This window comes from Sorex fumeus, unplaced genomic scaffold (genome assembly GCF_029834395.1).
Source record: "Sorex fumeus unplaced genomic scaffold, SorFum_2.1 ptg000018l, whole genome shotgun sequence".
NCBI classification, from domain to species: Eukaryota; Metazoa; Chordata; class Mammalia; order Eulipotyphla; family Soricidae; genus Sorex; species Sorex fumeus.
Genome location: NW_026606075.1, coordinates 20,687,661 through 20,708,039, shown reverse-complemented (window position 1 = coordinate 20,708,039; position 20,379 = coordinate 20,687,661). Strand labels below are relative to the sequence as shown.

Genomic DNA, 20,379 nt, shown 5'->3' with positions numbered 1-20,379 from the left:
AAACCAAATCATGTACTAAAGCATTTAAGAAAGAATTTCACTGTTCAAGGGTTTTGGATATTTTGGTGATATAGATTAGTAACTGTACTCACCGCTGATGTACGTGTAACTATAAAAAATCACTATTGTGAGCATATAATAAATAAATGAGTTCTCTATGGAATGAGGCAATTATGATTTTTAACGTGTGAATTCCAATGTCTTAAGTAAACCAATGAAAATTGAAAACTTTACAAATCCATTGGGTATTTAAAAATGACACTTATTTGAAAAATAGGTACAGCAAGAGAGAAACTTGTGCTCTGATTCATTCAGAAAGAAATACAAATTAGAAAAATTGGCAAGCTTCTCATAAAGTTTAGTTCTGTATAGTGAAAGTACTTGTTAAAAGAGCTAAGTGTATTTGTGTAGTAAAACAGACTGTATTTATGTCCAATCATCTATACAGCTGCCATGCTATCTGAACCATGAGAGTAAGCTGTTCATCTGTGCCCCCTTGTTTGAAACTGTTGTATGTGGTCCAATTAAGGGAAATCACAAAAAATCTCAGAAAACTCAGAGAATATGCAAGGGAACAGAAATTTTGCTATTGATCACTATTCTTCAAAGTGGAAGATAGTGGCTTACAGTTTTCCAGAAGTAAAGGAAGAGTAGGTGTTAAATGGGGTATCGGATTTAGAGACATAAATTATTCATGGTGTACTGTCCCGAGACCACACTGTGATGTTTCTGTTGTACTGCTGCATCAATATGTGATGACATATTGTTATGTTTGTGCCAAAATGTGGCAAGATCAGGTTGCCCTGTCTGAGCCTATTCTGGAAGTCTGGTTCTCCTCAATTAGATGATAAAACGGCTCTTACAAAGTGGCTGACAGCATTACTATTTGGCTTAGCAAAAAAATAAAAACGTAGATCAAAAGGTATACCTTTAAATATATACTAACACTTTCCCATTTTATGTAATCTATCTTTTGAAATGGTTTGCCTTGATATAAAGTAGAAAATCTGTGATATACCTCCTTTTCTATCCCACTCACGGACTAGGGGTTCCTGCAAAGATGATAGCCATTAAATCTCCAATGTGTCCAATCTCCTGTTTATACACTACAGGAATACCTCCAATCGCACTCCCTATCTAAACATCTATAGTTTCTTTTCTTCTTTTTGGGGGGGTTGGGGGGCTCACTGGCAGTGCTCAGGCTTACTTCTGGCTCTGCACTCAGAGGTCACTCCTGGAGGGGACTGGGGACCATATGTGTGGCAGAGAGAGAACCCAGGTTGGCTGTGTGCAAGTCAAGCACCCTACCCACAGTACTATCATTCTGGGTCTACTTAATTTTCTTAGAGATAAATAAAACATAATGCAACTACTCTGAACTGAAATAATGTGAAATAAATTAAGTGATGAAGTGACCAAAAACAGGAGACATCTTTACCTTCTTTAGTAGCATGACAGCAGGCATTAGGGCCACAAGATGATCTACCACCTAACATGTTTATAACTCTTATTTTATTTAATGATTCTAGCATCATTACTCAACTGCATGTAATTCAAGGCAAGGAGAAAATATTCTGTTAAATGAATTCAGGAGGTAAGACTGCTGTCTTGAGATGCTTAAGAAATGTTCTTGAATTTAGCTGGTCTGCATCCCATTTATTTTCCAAACAAATATTTTATAGGATTTGAACACTAGGGGGCATTTTTGTTTCTTGAAATAGAGACCTTGTTTATGACTTGGGGAAAAATATCCCCACAAATCAAGACAGTGGCTGTAGAGAGAAACATTTTTTGATTTACACTTTTCTGTGAATGTTGGCACTGCAAGGTTTGTGACTTTGTGCTAGGCAGTTTGGTATCTCTATCAATTAAAGGAAATCGCATGGAGGAACTGACTCGGTTAGTATCTCGTACATAAAAGGTGCTCAGTACATGTTCGCTCCCTCTCTCGGCCTCCTGTGGTTTAACTTCAAGACGGACACAGCCTCAAAAGGCAGCTCAGAAATATGTGCTTTTCAGAGCTATGTGCTTTAAGACATAGTAGGCTGCACGTTCCCCTCGCTAGAAAACACTTCCTTCCTGAATTTACTTCATGGTTCCTTTTCCCGATTACAGTGAAGCAAACTGACTGGAGCTACCCACCCCCTTTACTTTGAGCCTGAACATTTGTCAGCACCGAACCCCTTTTGTCTTCCTCTCTCCTCTCATTTCTTGATCTTTTACAGACATCTAAACAGAACCGGGATGTGGTGTGATAGAGAAAGCCACAGCTAACAATGACATCATTCAAAGCAGGGCAGACCCCTTGGCCAGACGACAAAAGGCCAGAGCAGTTTGTGTAGACCTGCTTCCAAGGCGGCCACCCCCCGCCTCCACCTCCTCTCAGGCCGCTGCAGCTTCTCGACATCATCCAATTATTTTTTCCCTTTTGGGACTTTTCTGGTGGGGACAGGAGAAGAGGGGGGGGGGGATTGGAGGGGCCTTTTGTTTTCTGAGAACTGCGCAGTCTGTGCCTTCTCCTGGGCTTTCGGGTGCTGGGCCGGGCCAGAGTCAGGGCTGGGAACAGCCTTGCTCCAGCTGCTCCTTTCTATGCACACAGCCACAAAGGGACCTGGCTTTTTTCTTCTCTTTTTAAAAGCGTCCGCATCTCCGAGTTGGGGTGAAAGGGTGAGGCTGGTGTTTATGCCACACAAAGAAGTTTGAAAATTTCTGTTAGAGCTGCCACCTTCTTCCCCATGAAGAGCTTTCTTTTTCGGAAAATTCCCAGTATTATTGAGAAACAAAGACATACTGTGTCAGCTTAAAGGCACACAGCATGAATGTTTGATTTACAGAGACTGTGAAATTATTACCACAATAGGTCTGACTAACAGCCATCTTCTCATATAGATAACATACAAAGGAAAAAAGGGGGAGAACCCCTTTGTGATAAGCTCTCTGAGGATTTGCTCTCTTAACTTCCCTACACATCACCCAGAGGTGCCAGCCATGGTTATCGCATTACAAGTATGTCCTGCGTGCTTATGTGTCTGATAACTGGAGTTTGTATCTTCTCACCACCTTCCTCCGGGCAGGTCCCCGCCCCCCGCAGAACCACAAGTCTGGTGTTATATTTTTTAGGAGTTTTCTTTTTTTTCCCTACAAGGGCCATTTTCGGATTCTGTTTGTAGTTTAGTACATCTTCCACAGTACATTTTAATGACGGCAATACATGTGTGGGGGCTGTGGGACTAGGAACATAGCATTCACTTAATATCTGGAATCCTTTATGCTTTACCTCAGCGTGGCTGTAAGTAGCATGTAAGCCTCAGCAGCACCCTGGCTTCCTCACCAGCAATCTCCCAGGCCCCCAAGCTCAGGAAGTTCTGATTCATGAGGTCTAGGGAGGGTTCTGAGAAACTGTGCTCTTAAAAATGTTATAGGTGGGGCTGGAGTGGTAGCGCAGCGGGTAGTGCATTTCCCTTGCACACGGACGACCCGGGTTCGAGTCTCAGCATCCTATATGGTCTCCTGAGCACTACCAGGAGTAATTCCTGAGTGTGTGAGCCAGGAGTAACCCCTATGCATTGCTGGGTGTGAACCAAAAAAAGAAAAAAAAAGTGACAGGGGCTTTGAATGTGAAAAATCATTTTTAAAAGCATGTTATGATGTAACAACAAAGAATTTACCTAATACCCATCTGATAAGGGGTTAATATCCAGGATACACAGACACTAGTAGAATTGTACAAGAAAAAAACCTTCAACCCCATCAAAAAATGGAAATAAATGAACAGAATCTTTCTCAAAAAAAGAAATACAAATGGCCAAAAAGCATGTGAAAAAATGCTCTACATCATTAATCATCAGGGAGATGCAACTCAAAACAACGAAGAGATAGCTCACACCACAGGGACTGGCACACATTAAAAAGAACAAGAACAACCAGTGCTGGCATGGATGTGGGGGGAAAAGGGATAGCTTTCATTATTGGTAGGAATGTGACTGGTTCAGCTTTTATGGAAAACAATATGGGCATTCCTTCAAAAACTAGAAATTGAGCTTCCATATGACCCTGCAATACTACTTCTAGGAATATATCTCAAGGGTGCAAAAATGCACAGTAGAAATGACATCTGCACCTGTTTTTTCATTGCAGCACTGTTCACAATTGCCAGAATCTGGAAACAACCCAAGTGCCCGAGAACAGGCGACTGGTTAAAGAAACTCTGGTACATCTACACAATGGAATACTATGCAGCTGTTAGGAAAAATGAAGTCATGAAATTTTCTTGATGTTCATGGACAGTTGATGGATGTTCATGGAGAGTATCATGATAAGTGAAATGAGTTAGAAAGAGAGGGACAGACGTAGAATGACTGCACTCATTTTTGGAATATAAAATAACATGAGACTGACACCCCAAGGACAGTAGACACGAGGGCCAGGAATATTGCTCCATAGATGGAAGCCTGCCTCATGAGCTGGGAGAGAAAGCAGCTGGAATAGAGAAGGGATCACTAAGTCAATGATGGTTGGAGGGATTGTTCGGGATGGGAGATGTGTGCTGAAAGTAGATAAAGGACCAAACATGATAGCCTCTCAGTATCTGTATTGCAAACCATAATGACCCAAAGTTGAGAGAGAGTACGGGGGAAATTGTCTGCCACAGAGGCAAGGGGAGGGTTGGAATGTGGCGGGGGGAGACTGGGAATATTGGTGGTGGAAGATGTGCACTTGTGGAGGGGTGGGTGTTCAATCATTGTATGACTGAAACTCAAACATGAAAGCTTTGTAACTGTAACTCATGGTGATGCAATAAAAATTATGAACTATTATAAAAATAGACACAAAGACAAATGGAATAAAATCAGAATTACAGAATAAAAAAAAGAGACCATAATGCTCATTGGGCTTTCTAATGCCTGGTATAATGTTTTGATTCATGTAAGTGCTCAATAGTTATTAGTCTAATGAACAAATGAATCTTATTGTGTCTCTTTTTGCTTCTATGTTGACAGGCAAAGAAAGGATCATTCTGGAAACATATCATCATGCCTAATACATGTCTTGAGTATCTTGCTCAGGTTAAATGTAAACAACAGGTTAACAACTACCAATACTGGGGTGTTCAGTCTATGAGGTCTAGGGACTGAAGGACAGCCACTTTGCAAAAATTTTTAGAGCCATAAGGACAGCATGAATATAGACCTGGCTTTGAAATGACATAAGAAAATTTAGTAACATGAAAACAGGTATGAACTACTAAATATGCAACCAATTTCTTATGTGTTCCTTTGTAATATATGTATGCTAAAAGAAAATCAGTAATAGTTTTTGGTTTTGCAACAGTGTACACAGAATGAATAATTGAAATGTTTAAATGGAATTTTCAGAAAAAAATTAAAATCTTTCTAACATTCAGAAGATTGACCAACTCAACTCAAGATAAACAGCAGGAACAATGGCTGCATGCATGTACTCTAGTAGAACTTTGTAAACAAAATCTGGATATAGTAAAGGAATACTTACACTCTCACTCTGGAAAGGATTTAAGAAATTTCCCCCCATTTCACCATCATCCCTCGGAGTGCCCGGCTGATTACTCAGGCTCATGTTATTGGGAGAATTCTGTAAACAAGATTTAGAAAACAAGACAGTGTTGAAGATTTTACTTTCCCTCTTACTCTGCACCATTTCAGAAATGGAATCGATGGCAGCATCTCTCGGGGCAAAGCCCACCTGCAATCTTAATTTTAGATTTTTTACCACATATTCCAGTTTACTTTTGGTACCCTGTCAAGTACTAATGTTTTCATCAAATGAAAAATAACAAACACATAAAAAACACCAAATAACCCAACACAACTGTCTCCTTAGTCCCAGAATCAATACTTATTCCACATTTTCCACCCCCAGCTTATAGAGTTCCTAGAACTCTGGATAGTTTAAAAATGTGCCTAGCCGGGGCACGGTGAAGAGAGATCATTCACCAATGAGACCTGATAGAACAATGACTTTCCTTGGTAATTTTATTGATCAAACTTCAAAAGATCATTGTTTAAATAAGCAGTCCCCCCTAATTCTACACAAGGTTCACACAGTCTTCCACCTATTTTTAATGTGATTCTTAAGGAGAAAAAAGGAGATTGATAATTATCAAGTTTACTTAAGAATATGCCAAACACAGTAACAGCAAGTCTCACAATGGAAATGTTACTGGGCCCGCTCGAGCAAATCGATGAACAATGGGAGGACAGTGCTACAGTGCTACAGTTAAGAACAAGAGAAATCCTTGGACTTGAGAATTCAAAGTGTACTTTTATTATTTTAAATTTTTATTTATTTATTTTGCTGTTTGGGGCTGGAGCGATAGCACAGCGGTAGGGCATTTGCCTTACATGCAGCCAACGTGGCCGACCCGAGTTCAATTCCTCTGCCCCTCTCGGAGAGCCCGGCAAGCTACCGAGAGTATCTCGCCTGCATGGCAGAGCCTGACAAGCTACCCGTGACGTATTCGATATGCCAAACACAGTAACAACAAAGTCTCCAGTGGAGACGTTACTGGGCCTGCTCGAGCAAATTGATGAACAACGGGAGGACAGTGACAGTGAGAGTGCTGTTTGGGTCATACCCAGCGATGCACAGGGGTTACTCCTGGCTCATGCACTCAGGAATTATTCCTGGCGGTGCTCAGCGGACCATACGAGATGCTGGGAATCAAACTTGGGTCGGCCGTGTGCAAGGCAAATGCCCTATCTGTCGTACTATCCTCCAGCCCCCAAAGTGTGCTTTTTAGAGGAAAACAAAAAAGGTCTACAAGGAAAGATGCTTTGTAATCTTTTCCTGTCATGAATGTACGAGTAAATGTTTAAGAGGAAATGGTTATTTTTCATCCAATCATAATTGACATTAGCCCCACTATCAGACTCTATGCAGATTTGCCATCTCATTCTTAATGTGCAATTTCAGTTGCTCCAGGTCCTCTGGCACTGGTAGCTAAACCTGCTCAACTGCATCTAAGCCTCCCCTCCACCCCCTGCATTGCCACTGTGATGTAGGGACTTTGCTAAAGTCCCATTCGTTAACTTGAAAAATAATCTTCAAGGTGAATTTTTTTTTCTTGATTTCAAATGAAAGAGTTTAGATCTTCCTCTTAAGTACTGCCATTTTATATTCCTTTTTTTGGAGGTCATACATTTTTATATACTTTCTTTACAAGAAAAATGCTAAGGATTTTGATTCAATTAAAACTTAGTTATGTTATAGAAATTAACTTTTCATTAGTTATTCCCTGGAAAATGTGTGCTTTTTTTTAAGAAAATGGGTAAAGTGCAGAGAAGAACCTGTAGATGTGCTATTGGAAATACAGCCTGAATCTCATCCTGCTGTGCACCCTGCAGGGAGGATCTGAGAACAAGGCTCCTGTGAAGTCCACGGGAGCTGGGTCTGCAGTGAACCCCAAGGTCTGGGAACCTTTGTTTACTGGCAGAAAGAGAATTCTACTTTGGAGGGGAGGCAGAATTCTAGCATTTCATTCAGCATTTTTTGAAAACAATTAGGACACTCTCAAACACTAAGAATTGAGCTTCAATATGACCCAACAATTCCACTTCTGGACCTTTACCCGAAGGGCCCCAATACAATATTCAGAAAAGCATGTGTACTCCTATGTTTAGTTCACTGCAGCACTATTTACAATAGTCAAAATCTGGAAACAACTTAAGTGTTTATGAACAGATGATAGAGCAAAGAAACTGTGGTTAATTTGGTTTATATACACAATAGAATACTACTGGGTTGTACGATTCACACAATTTGCCACTATGTGGATGGATCTTGAGGTATCATGCAGAAGTCATCCAGATGTAGATGGACAGACACAGAATGGTCCCTCTCATATGTGGGATATAAAGAAGCATAGACTGGGAGTGAAAAATGGCTCAAAGCAACAGAATCTTAAGAACTGCTCTTTAGACCTGAGTTAATCGTGGCAGTGAGACATGACAGGGAAGTGGCGATCCTGAAACAATTGTGGAAAGAAATGAACACTTTGGTGGGGTGTGGTCTTAGGATGCTGTATATGTGAAACTCTGTCACTGACAGTATTATAGATTTTTAATTATGGTGACAAAAAATCCATTACATACATAAAGGAGAAGTTGGGATAAAATATTCTAATGTATTACATAAGTATATAAATACATATCTAAGGGTATATTTGGAAGCTATATAGTTTTATATAATTTATAAATATATGAAATAAGTCTTCTCCATTCTTGTACACAAGAATACATCCCTGGCAGTACATGAAGATCTTAATTTAGTGGGGGTGCTCAGTCTCTGCTGAGTTTTTGTCATGTACCATTTCTCTATTTCATTTTCTGTGGTGCCAGAGCTCAAACCCAGGGCCTAATGTATGAGAAGCATGTGCTATACCACTAAGCTACACACCCAGCCACAATGTACCATTTCTTGATATATACTTTTGAAAGTCTGGCTAACTTCAAATCTAATTATGATGCAGAGCACTGAAAGTAACATTGTGGTTAATAGTTAATAACTTACAAAACACTGTTATTAGTTCTGCTTTCCATAATGTCTTTTAAAGCATGGTGGCTCAGGATTCTACTCTTTCTTCTCCCCTTCTCTCTCTTTCTCTCTACCCTCCCTCTTTTTCTTGTGGTAAAGGTAAAAGGTAAAGGTCCTCCCGTTGTTCATCGATTTGCTCGAGCGGGCCCAGTAACGTCTCCATTATGAGACTTGTTGTTACTGTGTTTGGCATATCGGATACATCACGGGTAGCTTGCCAGGCTCTGCCATGCGGGCGAGATACTCTCGGTAGCTTGCCAGGCTCTCCGAGAGGGGCAGAGGAATCAAACTCGGGTCGGCCATGTTGGCTGCATGCAAGGCAAACGCCCTACCACTGTGCTATCGCTCCAGCCCACTTTCTTGTGGAGTGAGAAGAAATTTAAAAATACCAAAAGATAGATTAAAATGACAAATACGGGCCAGAGAGATAATAAAGGGGTTAAGGTGCTTGTCGTGCATGTGGCCAATTTCAGTTTGATCCCTAGTACCATATCTGAGGAAGGAGTATTTTGAGAGAGAATCCCTCAACAAAATAAGTAAACGAACACACCAAACATACAAAAAGTACTTTACTTTATTTGAACATCTTGAAAGGAAAGGAGAAGGGTTTTTGTTTGTAACTTTAAGTAATCTCTGAAAAAAGTAAAAACAGTAAAAAGTTTCTTAATTGAGAAAATAAAGAGAATTTGCTCTTTGTGATGGAGTGATACCATGAAGATGTAACTAAAGATGCGTTCAATATCAGCATCTGAGGAACAGCCAAGATGTGAGATCATAAGTATCAGTTCAGAGACTGTAAGGAGAATCAAGGTAACAAACTGTGTGTCACATTGTATTGTAGCTGTATTGTCACTACTTGATTTCATCATTTAGAAGAAAGTCTCGATTATAAGGTAAAAGCTGCTTTGGCTGATCAAAAAGATACCCTAAACGCATAAGTATGTGAATAGGGGGTACACAAGATTACAAGTAAAGATAACTTTGAGCTTTGATAGTGTTTTTTCAGTTAACATGTCCTTTCTTCCCTTAGACTCCTGGTATTCAGCGCAAAAAATAATCATACTTATCACTTCTGCAAGAAATACCTTTTTATTCATCCTTTCTTCAAACTGAAATGTTGTCTCCTTAAACTATGATGTAATATGCAATAGTTCAATATAAGCACACACAGATTCAGTTTCCTCTAGCTAAAACAATTAATATTCTTAGACTTTCTGCTCTGATTTTATCTTATAAGTATTATTAATTGCTTAGTAGCTGTCCCTTTTACCCATCCTCAAAAATTAGCCAAAATATGTTGGAACTTCTATTTAAAAAGTAAATATTTGGAAAATTTTAGCTCTGCCTATAAGTATACTCAAGCATATACGTGACTTAGAAGTCAGTATTGAATGGATTTTTCTAAGACAGCCAATGACTCTTTATGAATCACTTTGATTGGCAGCTTCTTCCTCCTCCCACTAGAAGAATAAATAAAAGGTAAAAAAGGTAAAGGCCCTCCCGTTGATCATCGATTTGCTCGAGCGGGCCCAGTAACGTCTCCATTGGAGACTTTGTTGTTACTGTGTTTGGCATATCGAATACTCTCGGTAGCTTGCCGGGCTCTCCAAGAGGGGCGGAGGAATCGAACTCGGGTCGGCCATGTAAGGCGAACGCCCTACCGCTGTGCTATCACTCCAGCCCTGGGTTGGCTGCATGCAAGAACTCTGGCACTACAGAAAATGAAATAGAGAAATGGTACATGACAAAAACTCAGCAGAGACTGAGCACCCCCACTAAATTAAGATCTTCATGTACTGCCAGGGATGTATTCTTGTGTACAAGAATGGAGAAGACTTATTTCATATATTTATAAATTATATAAAACTATATAGCTTCCAAGTATACCCACAAAACTGACAAACAGTAAGAGTCCTTTGATCCACAAACAAGAATGACTAGAAAACTAGGATGGGAAGGAAATGAACACAAGAAATAAGAAAAAGGAGTTTTTATTTGAGATTATTGGAAATGCTGGAAAAGGAAGATAGGGAAAATCAAGTTAGTAAAAATGTATGAATTTTGGTGTAAAATACTGAAATATGTCTCTTGTTAGAAAGATGAGAATGAAAAAGTTATTTCCATTCTATCTCTAAGTGGCATGTTTATTACTTGGGGATGATTCTTATGTTATATATTTCTGAATTTTGCTGTATAAAAGTTTTCCTTATTTGTATTTGATTTGTCTCAGTTATACTGCTTGAGGGCAGAGACTATATTTTGTTTATCCTGGGATTTTTCTGAGTCCAGCATAATACTTTGGCACATTAATGTTTACTGAATGACAGAACTCCTGCACAAGTATAAACCACTTGAGGACAGAGATTATGTTTGTGTATAAAGAAGTCTTTTTTTTTTTAAATCTCCTTTGAGTGCACAAGGCAACACTCAGTACTGAAAAATACACATTGGGTGGTCAATTAATGCTCACAGAATAAGCATTAGGCAAGAGAATGTTATCAACAGTCAGTACAGTGCTAGAAAATCTTGTCTCCAAGAATAGAAATGGGAAAAATAAGCACAAAAGGAAGAGCAATAAATATGATTTGAGGGCAGATTAGATGACGGTGTTTAGCTTGTCATTATGAATCTATTTTTGAAATTTTAAGTGCTTTGTAAATTACAAAGTACTGTCCTATCAAGAATTTTGTTTACATCTAAGGTTGAAGGTTATGGATTGTTATTGGAAATTTTAGAAGGATGGCAGCAAGCAATCTGATTCCAGCTATGTGTATTGAAGAATTAACTCTAGAAACTACAATATGCTTCTGAAATATAATATTAGAAATTTCAGTGGTGATCACAAAATACAATTCTGGTAATATCAATTGTTATTTACCTGAGATAGCTAATATAATCATGGCCATCTGATTTTTAAAAGTGATTTCCAAAGAGAAGGCTCTGAGACAAACACTGTTTCTCAACTCTTTTCAGTCATGGACCCTTTCAAACCTTATTTCCTTCTTGTGACCCCACTCCCCTGACCCCTTTCCTCCTGGCTGGCCCACAAATCTCACACCTGCCTTTCTACCCCTAGTCATGTGACTTTCATTGAGGACCTCTTGGGATATCCTGGAGATCATCATTTATCCCAGACCCTTATTGTGGAGACAGGCTTTTGGAAGGCTTGCCTAATTCTGCCCCTTTTGTTCAGAAACAATCTAGAGCCCATTGTAAACGTTTATTTATTTTTAGAAAAGAAAAACTTTCCTGTTTATTCATTACTACACATTCAAAATGCATGTAGTATATTCACAAGGCCAAGCAAGCAAGGTGATGTAGATATAATCATGTAGAAATACAATTCAACTTTTTTTGGCTTGAAATCTTAATTTTAAAAGACCGAGTATCTCAATTTTAATTTTCAGATTTCACAAATTCTAAGTATTCATATTTTAAAATTCTAGCTATATCTGGCTCTTTACTGACCTTTTCCCTCCAAACTCTGAAGAATAAAATTCATAGAGAAGCTGGTAATGTTGACAGGTTTAAAGGTACTACAATACAGATGGGAGCTAGAAAGATAATACTGTGGATAAGGTGCTTGCCCTGTACTCAGCTGAACTGAGTTTGACCCCCAGCATCCTATATGGCCCCCCAGAACTGCTAGGGATAATGCCCGAACACAGCCAAGTGTGGCCACCAAATCCTCACCACCAAAAAAAATAAATTACAGATGAACACCACCACAAATACATTATACTCACCTTGGAAATACTGTCCATATCTCCTGAGCCTGAAACAAAACAGGAAAAGAATAAGTTAATGAACTTTATTTATAAAACAAAATAAGTACTTCTTTAATATAAGTAAACACAGCACACTGAATTTTTAAAATTTCCTGAATTTCAAAGTCTTATTTCCTTTTCTCTTACTATGTATGGTGATTAAATACTCTATAAAGGCAAATGCAGGAAGAACTGTGTATTCTTAGTTCCCAAGCCGATATTTTTGTAATGGCAGTAGTAATGAAAACTTTTGCTTAATATCTTGAAAATGTCATAAATAAAATGAAATATTAGAGATCACATATAGTCTAAATTCAAAAAATTCTACACATTTGAATGTGTACACATATAGCATATTTTATGTTTTGAAATGTTTATATATATTAACATATATAAATAGAAAGTAAAAGGTATCAAAATATATTTTCCACAATTACATTTTTTTGTTCTGATTTTTGGTGTTTGAGGGTCACTCTTGATAGTGCTTGGGGAATCATGTAGTGGCAGGGACTACACCTGGGGCTCTCACATGCAAAGCAGTCACTGTCAACTGTGCCTGAAATGATTTTCTTAATCTGATAAAGTATAAAATGGACATGATAAAATACTTAAAAACTATTCTGAATCTTATTTTACTTTAATAACCCAAAGCAAAATACTTTTTAAAATATCACAAATTTGACAGCAATAAATATTCATGGAAATCATTTTGTTTGTGTTGGGGTCAAACCTGGCTGTGCTCAGGACTTACTCCTGGCTCTGCATTCTTGGATGAAGTGCCAGGGATCAAACCTGGGTCAGCACATGCAAGGCAAATGTCTTACCTGCTGTACTATCTCTGTGCTCCCCCACCAAATACAATTATGTGATATATATTACTACACTACACTTTTACTTTAATTATGTGACTAAGTAATGAACAACTGATACTCATTTCTTGTTTAAGAAATAGAATCTGCTTTTCGTGTGGACACCGCTGCTGCAAGCATGGTGAACGTACTGAAAATCCGCCAGACTTTTTGTAAGAAATGTGGCAAACATCAGCCCCACAAAGTCACACAGTACAAGAAGGACAAGGATTCTCTGTATGACCAGGGAAAGCATCGTTATGACAAGAAGCAGAGTGGTTACGGAGTTCAAACTAAGCCTATTTTCCGGAAAAAGGCTAAAACTACAAAGAAGATTGTGTTGAGACTTGAATGTGTCGAGCCCAACTGCAGATCTAAGAGAATGCTGGCTATTAAGAGATGCAAGCATTTTGAACTGAGAGGCGATAAAAAGAGAAAGGGACAAGTGATCCAGTTCTAAGCTTCATCTTTTATTATGAAGGCAGAAATCCTGGGCTGTGTTAGACTAATGGAACAATCCATATTTTAGGAGGGAAATTAAGTAGTGTCATGAATAAACTCCCTGAGAGGAAATGTGTTTGATAAAAAAAAAAAAAGAAAAAAATAGAATCTGACATTAGGTCACAAAGAACAATAATCAGATCTTTGCCACATGTTGCCTTATTTTGAATTATTTTCTTGGCTTAAGAATGGTATTGTAGTCAACATTCACAAAGTTAGGACTTATTAACATACTTTATAAATAATCAGGCATCATAATTCATTAAATACTAAATGTTTATACATATTCAATACAAATAATAATATCCAAACCATAAGCCATAAATTAAAGCTTACTTTATGTGATGCTCTTGGGAAAATTTTTTTTCTAGTGAGTAATACAACAGAATTCTATACGACAAAATATAATCCTTTTATTAACAATTTTATAAATTAAATGACTAGAAATTTAATTATTTTGAGAGAAATTAGAAATTAAAATTTAAGGATGGCATTGCCAACAGAACTTTGTATGATGATGGGAATGGCTCATTTGTGTCCATTATGACAGCCAATTGCTACACAGGTCATATATACTTGACATGTGGCCATACAACTGAGCTTAAAATTTTAGTTTAAATACTTACACAGGGCAAAAGGCTACATATTCATATAATGCAAATGAAGATTCTGAAATCTAGGCAAAATTAATATGGTTCCTTAAAGCACAAATTTTATTAAAGTACTGAAAATGACTTATTACTTACTGAAGTTACAGTTTTTTATATTATCAGAGTGGGGTGTTTCTTTGGGTAGGGTTGTAAAATGTGCATATAATCTGTCACTTCTGAGTATAGTTTCTTCAATACAGATAGTAAGACGGTCCCTTTGCAAGAAGTACAAATTGCCATAAATGTCCCTCCCCAGTTTTGTCAACTTCCAAAATCACTATGATAGATGGTATTTAAGCATAAATAAATGTCTTTTTTTTTAAAGTTTGTTTTGCATTTGACTCACTATACATACAGGTGCTGTGTAATTGTTAATTCTACACCACTTGTCTCTCTTACTCACTTCTCTGAGGATTTGGTTTTACTTGGTAAGGTGGGATTATTTATACAGTGTGTCTTAAACCATTAGTCACACTATATGAAATCAGTTTTACCCAGAACATGGACATTGTGGGGGCAGTGTTCTCCTTTAATCACTCAGATTGTCCAGAACATGATTATTCTATTTTTAAATGAAATGAATGCCAGAATACACAACAAAGCTTAGAAATACTTGCAGAGACTTAGGCTATTTTGAGACTGTGCCTACCACTCTTTGGAGTCTAAACCAATGGGTGGAGAGGCCACCACAAGTCTTCCAGGAGAGGTAGAGAGGACACCTACATACCCAAAGCAGCACGTTCTCTTCGGTTAAATAAAATACTTTTGAATGTTAGCTAGGTTACAGAAATCACCCTGTTCCTGATTTTTATATTCTCTTGTCATCAAAAGCCAATGTGTTATATCAATTTGAGATGAAAGTTCAAGCATTTCAGGAAATCCTTACCTAAAGAGCCATTCATGTGATGTGACTCCATTCCTCCTAATCCACCCATGGGACCATCAGACCCTGGGCCCATTGGAAACTATTTGAAACACAAAGATACCAATTATGAGCATATTGAAAACAATTATATAAAAGATACAAAATCTTTAGTATAATATATCTGCAATTTATTTATATATTTAAATAATGGAGATTTCCCCGTTTTATTTTTTTCCCCAGAGGCTCAGATTCTCTAACCGAATTGCCCTTCCTCCCTCTTTCTATATTCTCTCTATACTCAGGTCTTTAGGTTAATCCTCATAAACATCCAATTTTTTCTTCTTTAGATTTTTTTTAAAATAGAGAAAGCATATATATTTTCAAATATCGAGGTGGATAAACATTTGCTTCTACTCTACAGACAGACTTTATTGTTTTAGATCTGAGGTGATTCTTTGTGTGTGTGTGTGTGTGTGTGTGTGTGTGTGTGTGTGTGTGTGTATGTGTGTGTGTGTGTGTTTGGGGGACACATCCGGTGGTATTTGGGGGATGCTTTTAGTGCCTTCTTTAAGGTTCACTCTTGGTGGTACTCTGGGAAACTTGTGGTGTCAGGAATCAAATCTTGGCCTCCCACATAAGTGCTAACCCTGTAGCTATCTCCATGGCCCAGAAACTATTCTAAAATTGCTACAGATATTGGCTTGTTAGTAAGAATGACTCAATATTAACACTTTTTTTAAAACTAGACAATCTACCTCTGTTCAGATGGGCACAATGAATAATTTCATCATATGGGTTAAATACATTTAGTTCTTTAGGGAGAGCTGATTATAGCAAATTCTTTGTGGTAGTCTCAACTGTGACAGTGCAGTGATGACCAGGCATTTTACATCAGTAATATCTCTCTTCTTCTGAGAGGAGTGGGGTTACTTGATTTTCCATAAAATTTTGCACTGAATGTCTGTTACAAAAGCAGCTAAGAACAGATGTGCTGTGGTGGAAGGCCTGGCCTGCCCACTCAGTCATTCCCTTGTTTGCCTCAAATACTTTGGAAGAAACCCGCACTCCAGTTTTAAGGCAAATTATCTATAATTATTTTATGTTTACAGTCAAGGCTGCCTACTGAAAACACTTGCTCTGAAAATTCCTCATGTCTAAAGCATTAGTTTCATATTGCATAGTAAAGAATGGTGAATGCAGAGTGTGTGTATGTGTGAGTGTGTGTGTGTGTGTGTGTGTGTTGTGTAAATAATGTAATGATGGTTGCTAATCATGTGGGGGGCACTGCACTCAGCAGACTATCTGTAAAACCACCAACACTGTGGAAATAAGATGCCTCCAAGCACACATTTCTAGATATATAAACCACATGCTTATACAGTTTTCAAGGAAAAGGCCAATTCTGTTGCTTCAATGTTTGTTACCTAAAACATGTGGATTGCTTTCCAGTAAAGTATGTAGCTTTGTGTGACAGGTCAAATAAATTAATTTTTAAGTAAATTGTTTCCAGCATTGGTCTAAAGTATAGTTTAGGTCTGGTATCAGAAACCAGTGCAATTAGGCCAATGGTTTGTGAATTTACTTGGTTTGGTCCTTTTTATCAGGTCCTCACAAGCTCTCGGCATACATTTGCTTTTCTACCACTGGCTGAGATGAACGAAATTTGTTCATCTTTTTCACTTTTCTTGGATCTCTTATCTTTATATCAAATTATAAAACCAGAATGGAACATACTTGGATGGTGTCATTTTAGCTGCCCACAGAAATGTCTTTAGTACCATATGCTCTCTGTTTCCTCCCTTATTCTCTCTCTTTCAAATATCAAGTCTTAAGAAATAGAATTGTATTATGAAAAGCTTTTCTATACTTTTGCTGCATTTCTAAAATGAATATTGGTCATTATTATATCCAATGTTCTTTAGTATTTCTGTGAAATAAACATCTTGTTAGATATTACTGGTAAGAATTTTTTGTTTCCTAAAACATAATTTATTTGCTCATACAAAAAGAATAGTAATAACTTACAGTGTTGTGTAATAGAAATAATATACAAGCCACAAATATGAACTACTTAATATGAGCAAACAGACATATTTAAAATGTTAAACAGGTTAATTTTAATAATATATTTTATCTCTTCTATATATCAATACTGTCTTTTTTACATATAATTAATATAAAAGTTTTAAACATTTTATATATTTTTATACTAAGTCTTCAAACTCTGGTGTATGTTTTACACTGATAACATGTTTTAATTTTCAATGAACTGTATCTCAGTACAATACTGAACAGTTTTAAATTTTTCTCTTTATTGTTTTCACTACTCTGAGGTTCAATTAAAATAATTATTTCATCCCTCTTTTTTGGTATACTTAAACTCTTTATATGTCTTCTGATTTTTTTTCACTCTGAGGTGCTTATGTTTAGATATATAAATGCATACATTTTTATTAACAATACTTTTGTAACACATTTTTACATCATAGAAAAATATGATTTTTCCACAAAATATGATTTTCATAGAAAAATCATGACCATACACTGTATTAAGAACATCCCAATCCTTTTTTTTGATCCATTTGATTTTGAGCCACATCCTGCCTACATTGCTTGGGGACCATCAAGCACTGGGGATTGAACCTGGGTCCCTGTATGCAGAGCTCAGGCTCAACCCAAGAACACTTAAATTATTTCTTGTAGAACTGTCTCAGTTCCATTTTTCAAATTTTATATGCAATCTAAAATTCATATTTCAGATTGCAAAAATCAAAACAAAACAGGTAAATTCAACTTCCTGACTTATTTTCAAGATGGTCAGGAAACAAAGGTGACCACAATGAATAAATTATTGTAAATAAAAATAAAAACATGGTTATTGTTAATACTATCATTTTCAGATCATATTATTGATTTGAAATATGAATACATACAATTATTCTCTAAATGATTAGGTTGTTTCATATTAATTTATATTCACTGTATCACTGTCATCCTGTTGTTCATCGATATCCTCAAGCAGGCACCAGCAATGTCTCCTTTGGCCTGAAATTTTAGAAAGTGCCACATTCAAGGCTATTTCAGGGTCAGGAGAATGAGACCCATCATTGTTACTGGTTTTTGGCATATTGAATACGCCACAGAGAGTTTGCCAGACTCTGCCATGAGGGCAGGATACTTTCGGTAGCCTGCCAGGTTCTCCAGAGTAAGAACTAGATAATAAGGTGTCATGTGGCCGCATTCCACGTGCGTCCCGGAGCTGGGTTTTATAGTCTCTGGGTCTTGGCCATTGATGGGATTACACGGCACTGGGGTCAGTTGGTGGGTGTAATGCCTACATACGGAAGATGGGAGATCTGGGTGGAGGAGGCCCAGTCCCGATCCGAACAAGTTTGGAGATCTAATTTATATTGATATGAAATACTTTGTAACATGCTTTATGCTTTTTTCAACCAACACAGAATTTTAACTTTTTTTGACATCTAATAAACTCATGGATAATAAAATATAAATATTAAACTTTATCTAAGAAATGAAATATAGAGTTCAAATCTTCAATGCATTTTAAAAAAATTTAAAACACCACACTTACATTAGGCCTGTTAGGTCCAGGAGGTACTGCATTCATTAAAGTATACATGTTGTCTCCAGAATTGGTTGAATCTGAAATAAAAAAATCAGTTAATAATTTTCTCTATAATATATTCCCAAGTAATCATAAAGCAATAAATATATATAAATCAATATAAATATCAATATAAACAAACATATTAATAGTTTTAGAATTTGAAATAATCACTATTAATAACCACAAATAAATATGTCGTTTTCTGACTCAAATTACTGAAGCTGCAAACTTGTAATATTTTTACCTTATATATTAGGACTAATTACATGAATGATTAAGGTTAAAAGGGACATTACTTTAAAAGTATAAAAATAGAGTGAGGATTTACTCTTCTATAAAACATAGATTGGAATCTCAGCAGCTTTTATGTATCTATCAAATGAAACTTTTTCATTTAGTAGATTTTAAAATTTTATTATTTCCCTAAGCTTTTTACATCGGTTTTAAAAATTTAAGAGGCCACCGAGATAGTACAGTGGGCAGGGCGCTTATGTTGCATGTGGCAGACCCAGGTTCGGTCCCCCGCATCCCATATGGTTCCCTAAGCACCACCAGAGTGATTCCTGAGTGCAGAGCCAGCAGTAACTCTTGAGAATCACTCGATATGGCTCAAAACCCAAAATAAATAAATAAGAACATAAAACTATTAGTTAAAAATTAAAGTTGATAGGCTTAGATCCAACAGAAAGGAATTGCAATAGTAATATATAATTACAATAAAAATTTTTCTCTCATGAATTAAAGGCAGTTTTGATAAAAAGTTGTAATATGCTTCATTCATATATAATTCATTGCAATAAATATAACTTTAGTGAGAATACATATAAATACATGTAACTTTTGTGGGTGCTGGAGGGATTTGGGCCACACCTGGCTATACTCAGGCCTTACTCCTGGCTCTGTCCTCAGGGGTCATTCCTGGTGGAGCTTGTGGGACCACACATGGTGCTAGAATGGATTCTATTCAGGATCAGCAGTGTGCAAGGCAAGTGCCTCGTACTCTCTCTCTGGTCCCAATATATGTAACATTATTATTATCATTTTTTTTATTATGACTCAAAATTTACAAAGCTATTCAAAATAGAATCATTTCAGGCATACAATGTTGCAACACTAATCCCACTACCAGGAGTGACTCATGAGTACAGGTGTAATGCCTGAGCAACACCAGATACGGCCCCCAAACCAAAAAACAAATAACCATAAAAAGGGTATGGTAAAGACTAGGAAGATATACTGGTTTTCCAGTGTTTGGTTTTGAATCCTTAAAATGTGACAGATTTTGTAGTCTATACTGAACTTAAAAAAAATAGGGAAGGATCGAGCTGCTTTTCAGTTATTTGTTCAAAAGTCTGATTATTAAAGGGTTAAGAAATATGGAGGTGTTTGAGTTTGAATACTAAAAAAGTCCTCTGTGGTGGATTTATTAACTAGTATTTACAGACATGAAAAGTAATACTAGAATCATTACCTACATATATCTTAGTAAGTTGATGGTCCTTAAGTTTAACTGATCTATTTATTTCTTGTGTTACTTATGCAGAATATT

At 37.0% G+C, this 20,379-nt stretch overlaps 2 protein-coding genes across 5 annotated transcripts in view; one reads left to right on the top strand and one right to left on the bottom strand.

Annotated features, from left to right (window-relative positions):
- SSBP2 (single stranded DNA binding protein 2) overlaps nt 1–20,379 on the bottom strand; it is a 295,259-nt gene that overhangs the window by 4,798 nt on the left and 270,082 nt on the right. For all 4 annotated transcript variants that reach the window (XM_056112616.1, XM_056112617.1, XM_056112614.1 and 1 more), the window contains 4 exons: nt 18,795–18,865; nt 15,224–15,302; nt 12,318–12,346; nt 5,512–5,610 (listed from right to left, as the gene is read on the bottom strand). In XM_056112616.1, the coding sequence (XP_055968591.1) occupies nt 5,512–5,610; nt 12,318–12,346; nt 15,224–15,302; nt 18,795–18,865 (278 nt within the window). The remainder of the gene's footprint in view (nt 1–5,511; nt 5,611–12,317; nt 12,347–15,223; nt 15,303–18,794; nt 18,866–20,379) is intronic.
- On the top strand, nt 13,313–13,763 carry LOC130021808 (60S ribosomal protein L36a-like). Its single transcript, XM_056112621.1, has one exon. The coding sequence runs from the start codon at nt 13,326–13,328 to the stop codon at nt 13,644–13,646; it is 321 nt and encodes a 106-aa protein (XP_055968596.1). The 5' UTR covers nt 13,313–13,325; the 3' UTR covers nt 13,647–13,763.

Excerpts from the sequence above, each read along its gene's own strand:
- LOC130021808 (XM_056112621.1), top strand. The coding sequence starts at position 13,326 with ATGGTGAACGTACTGAAAATCCGCCAGACTTTTTGTAAGAAATGTGGC.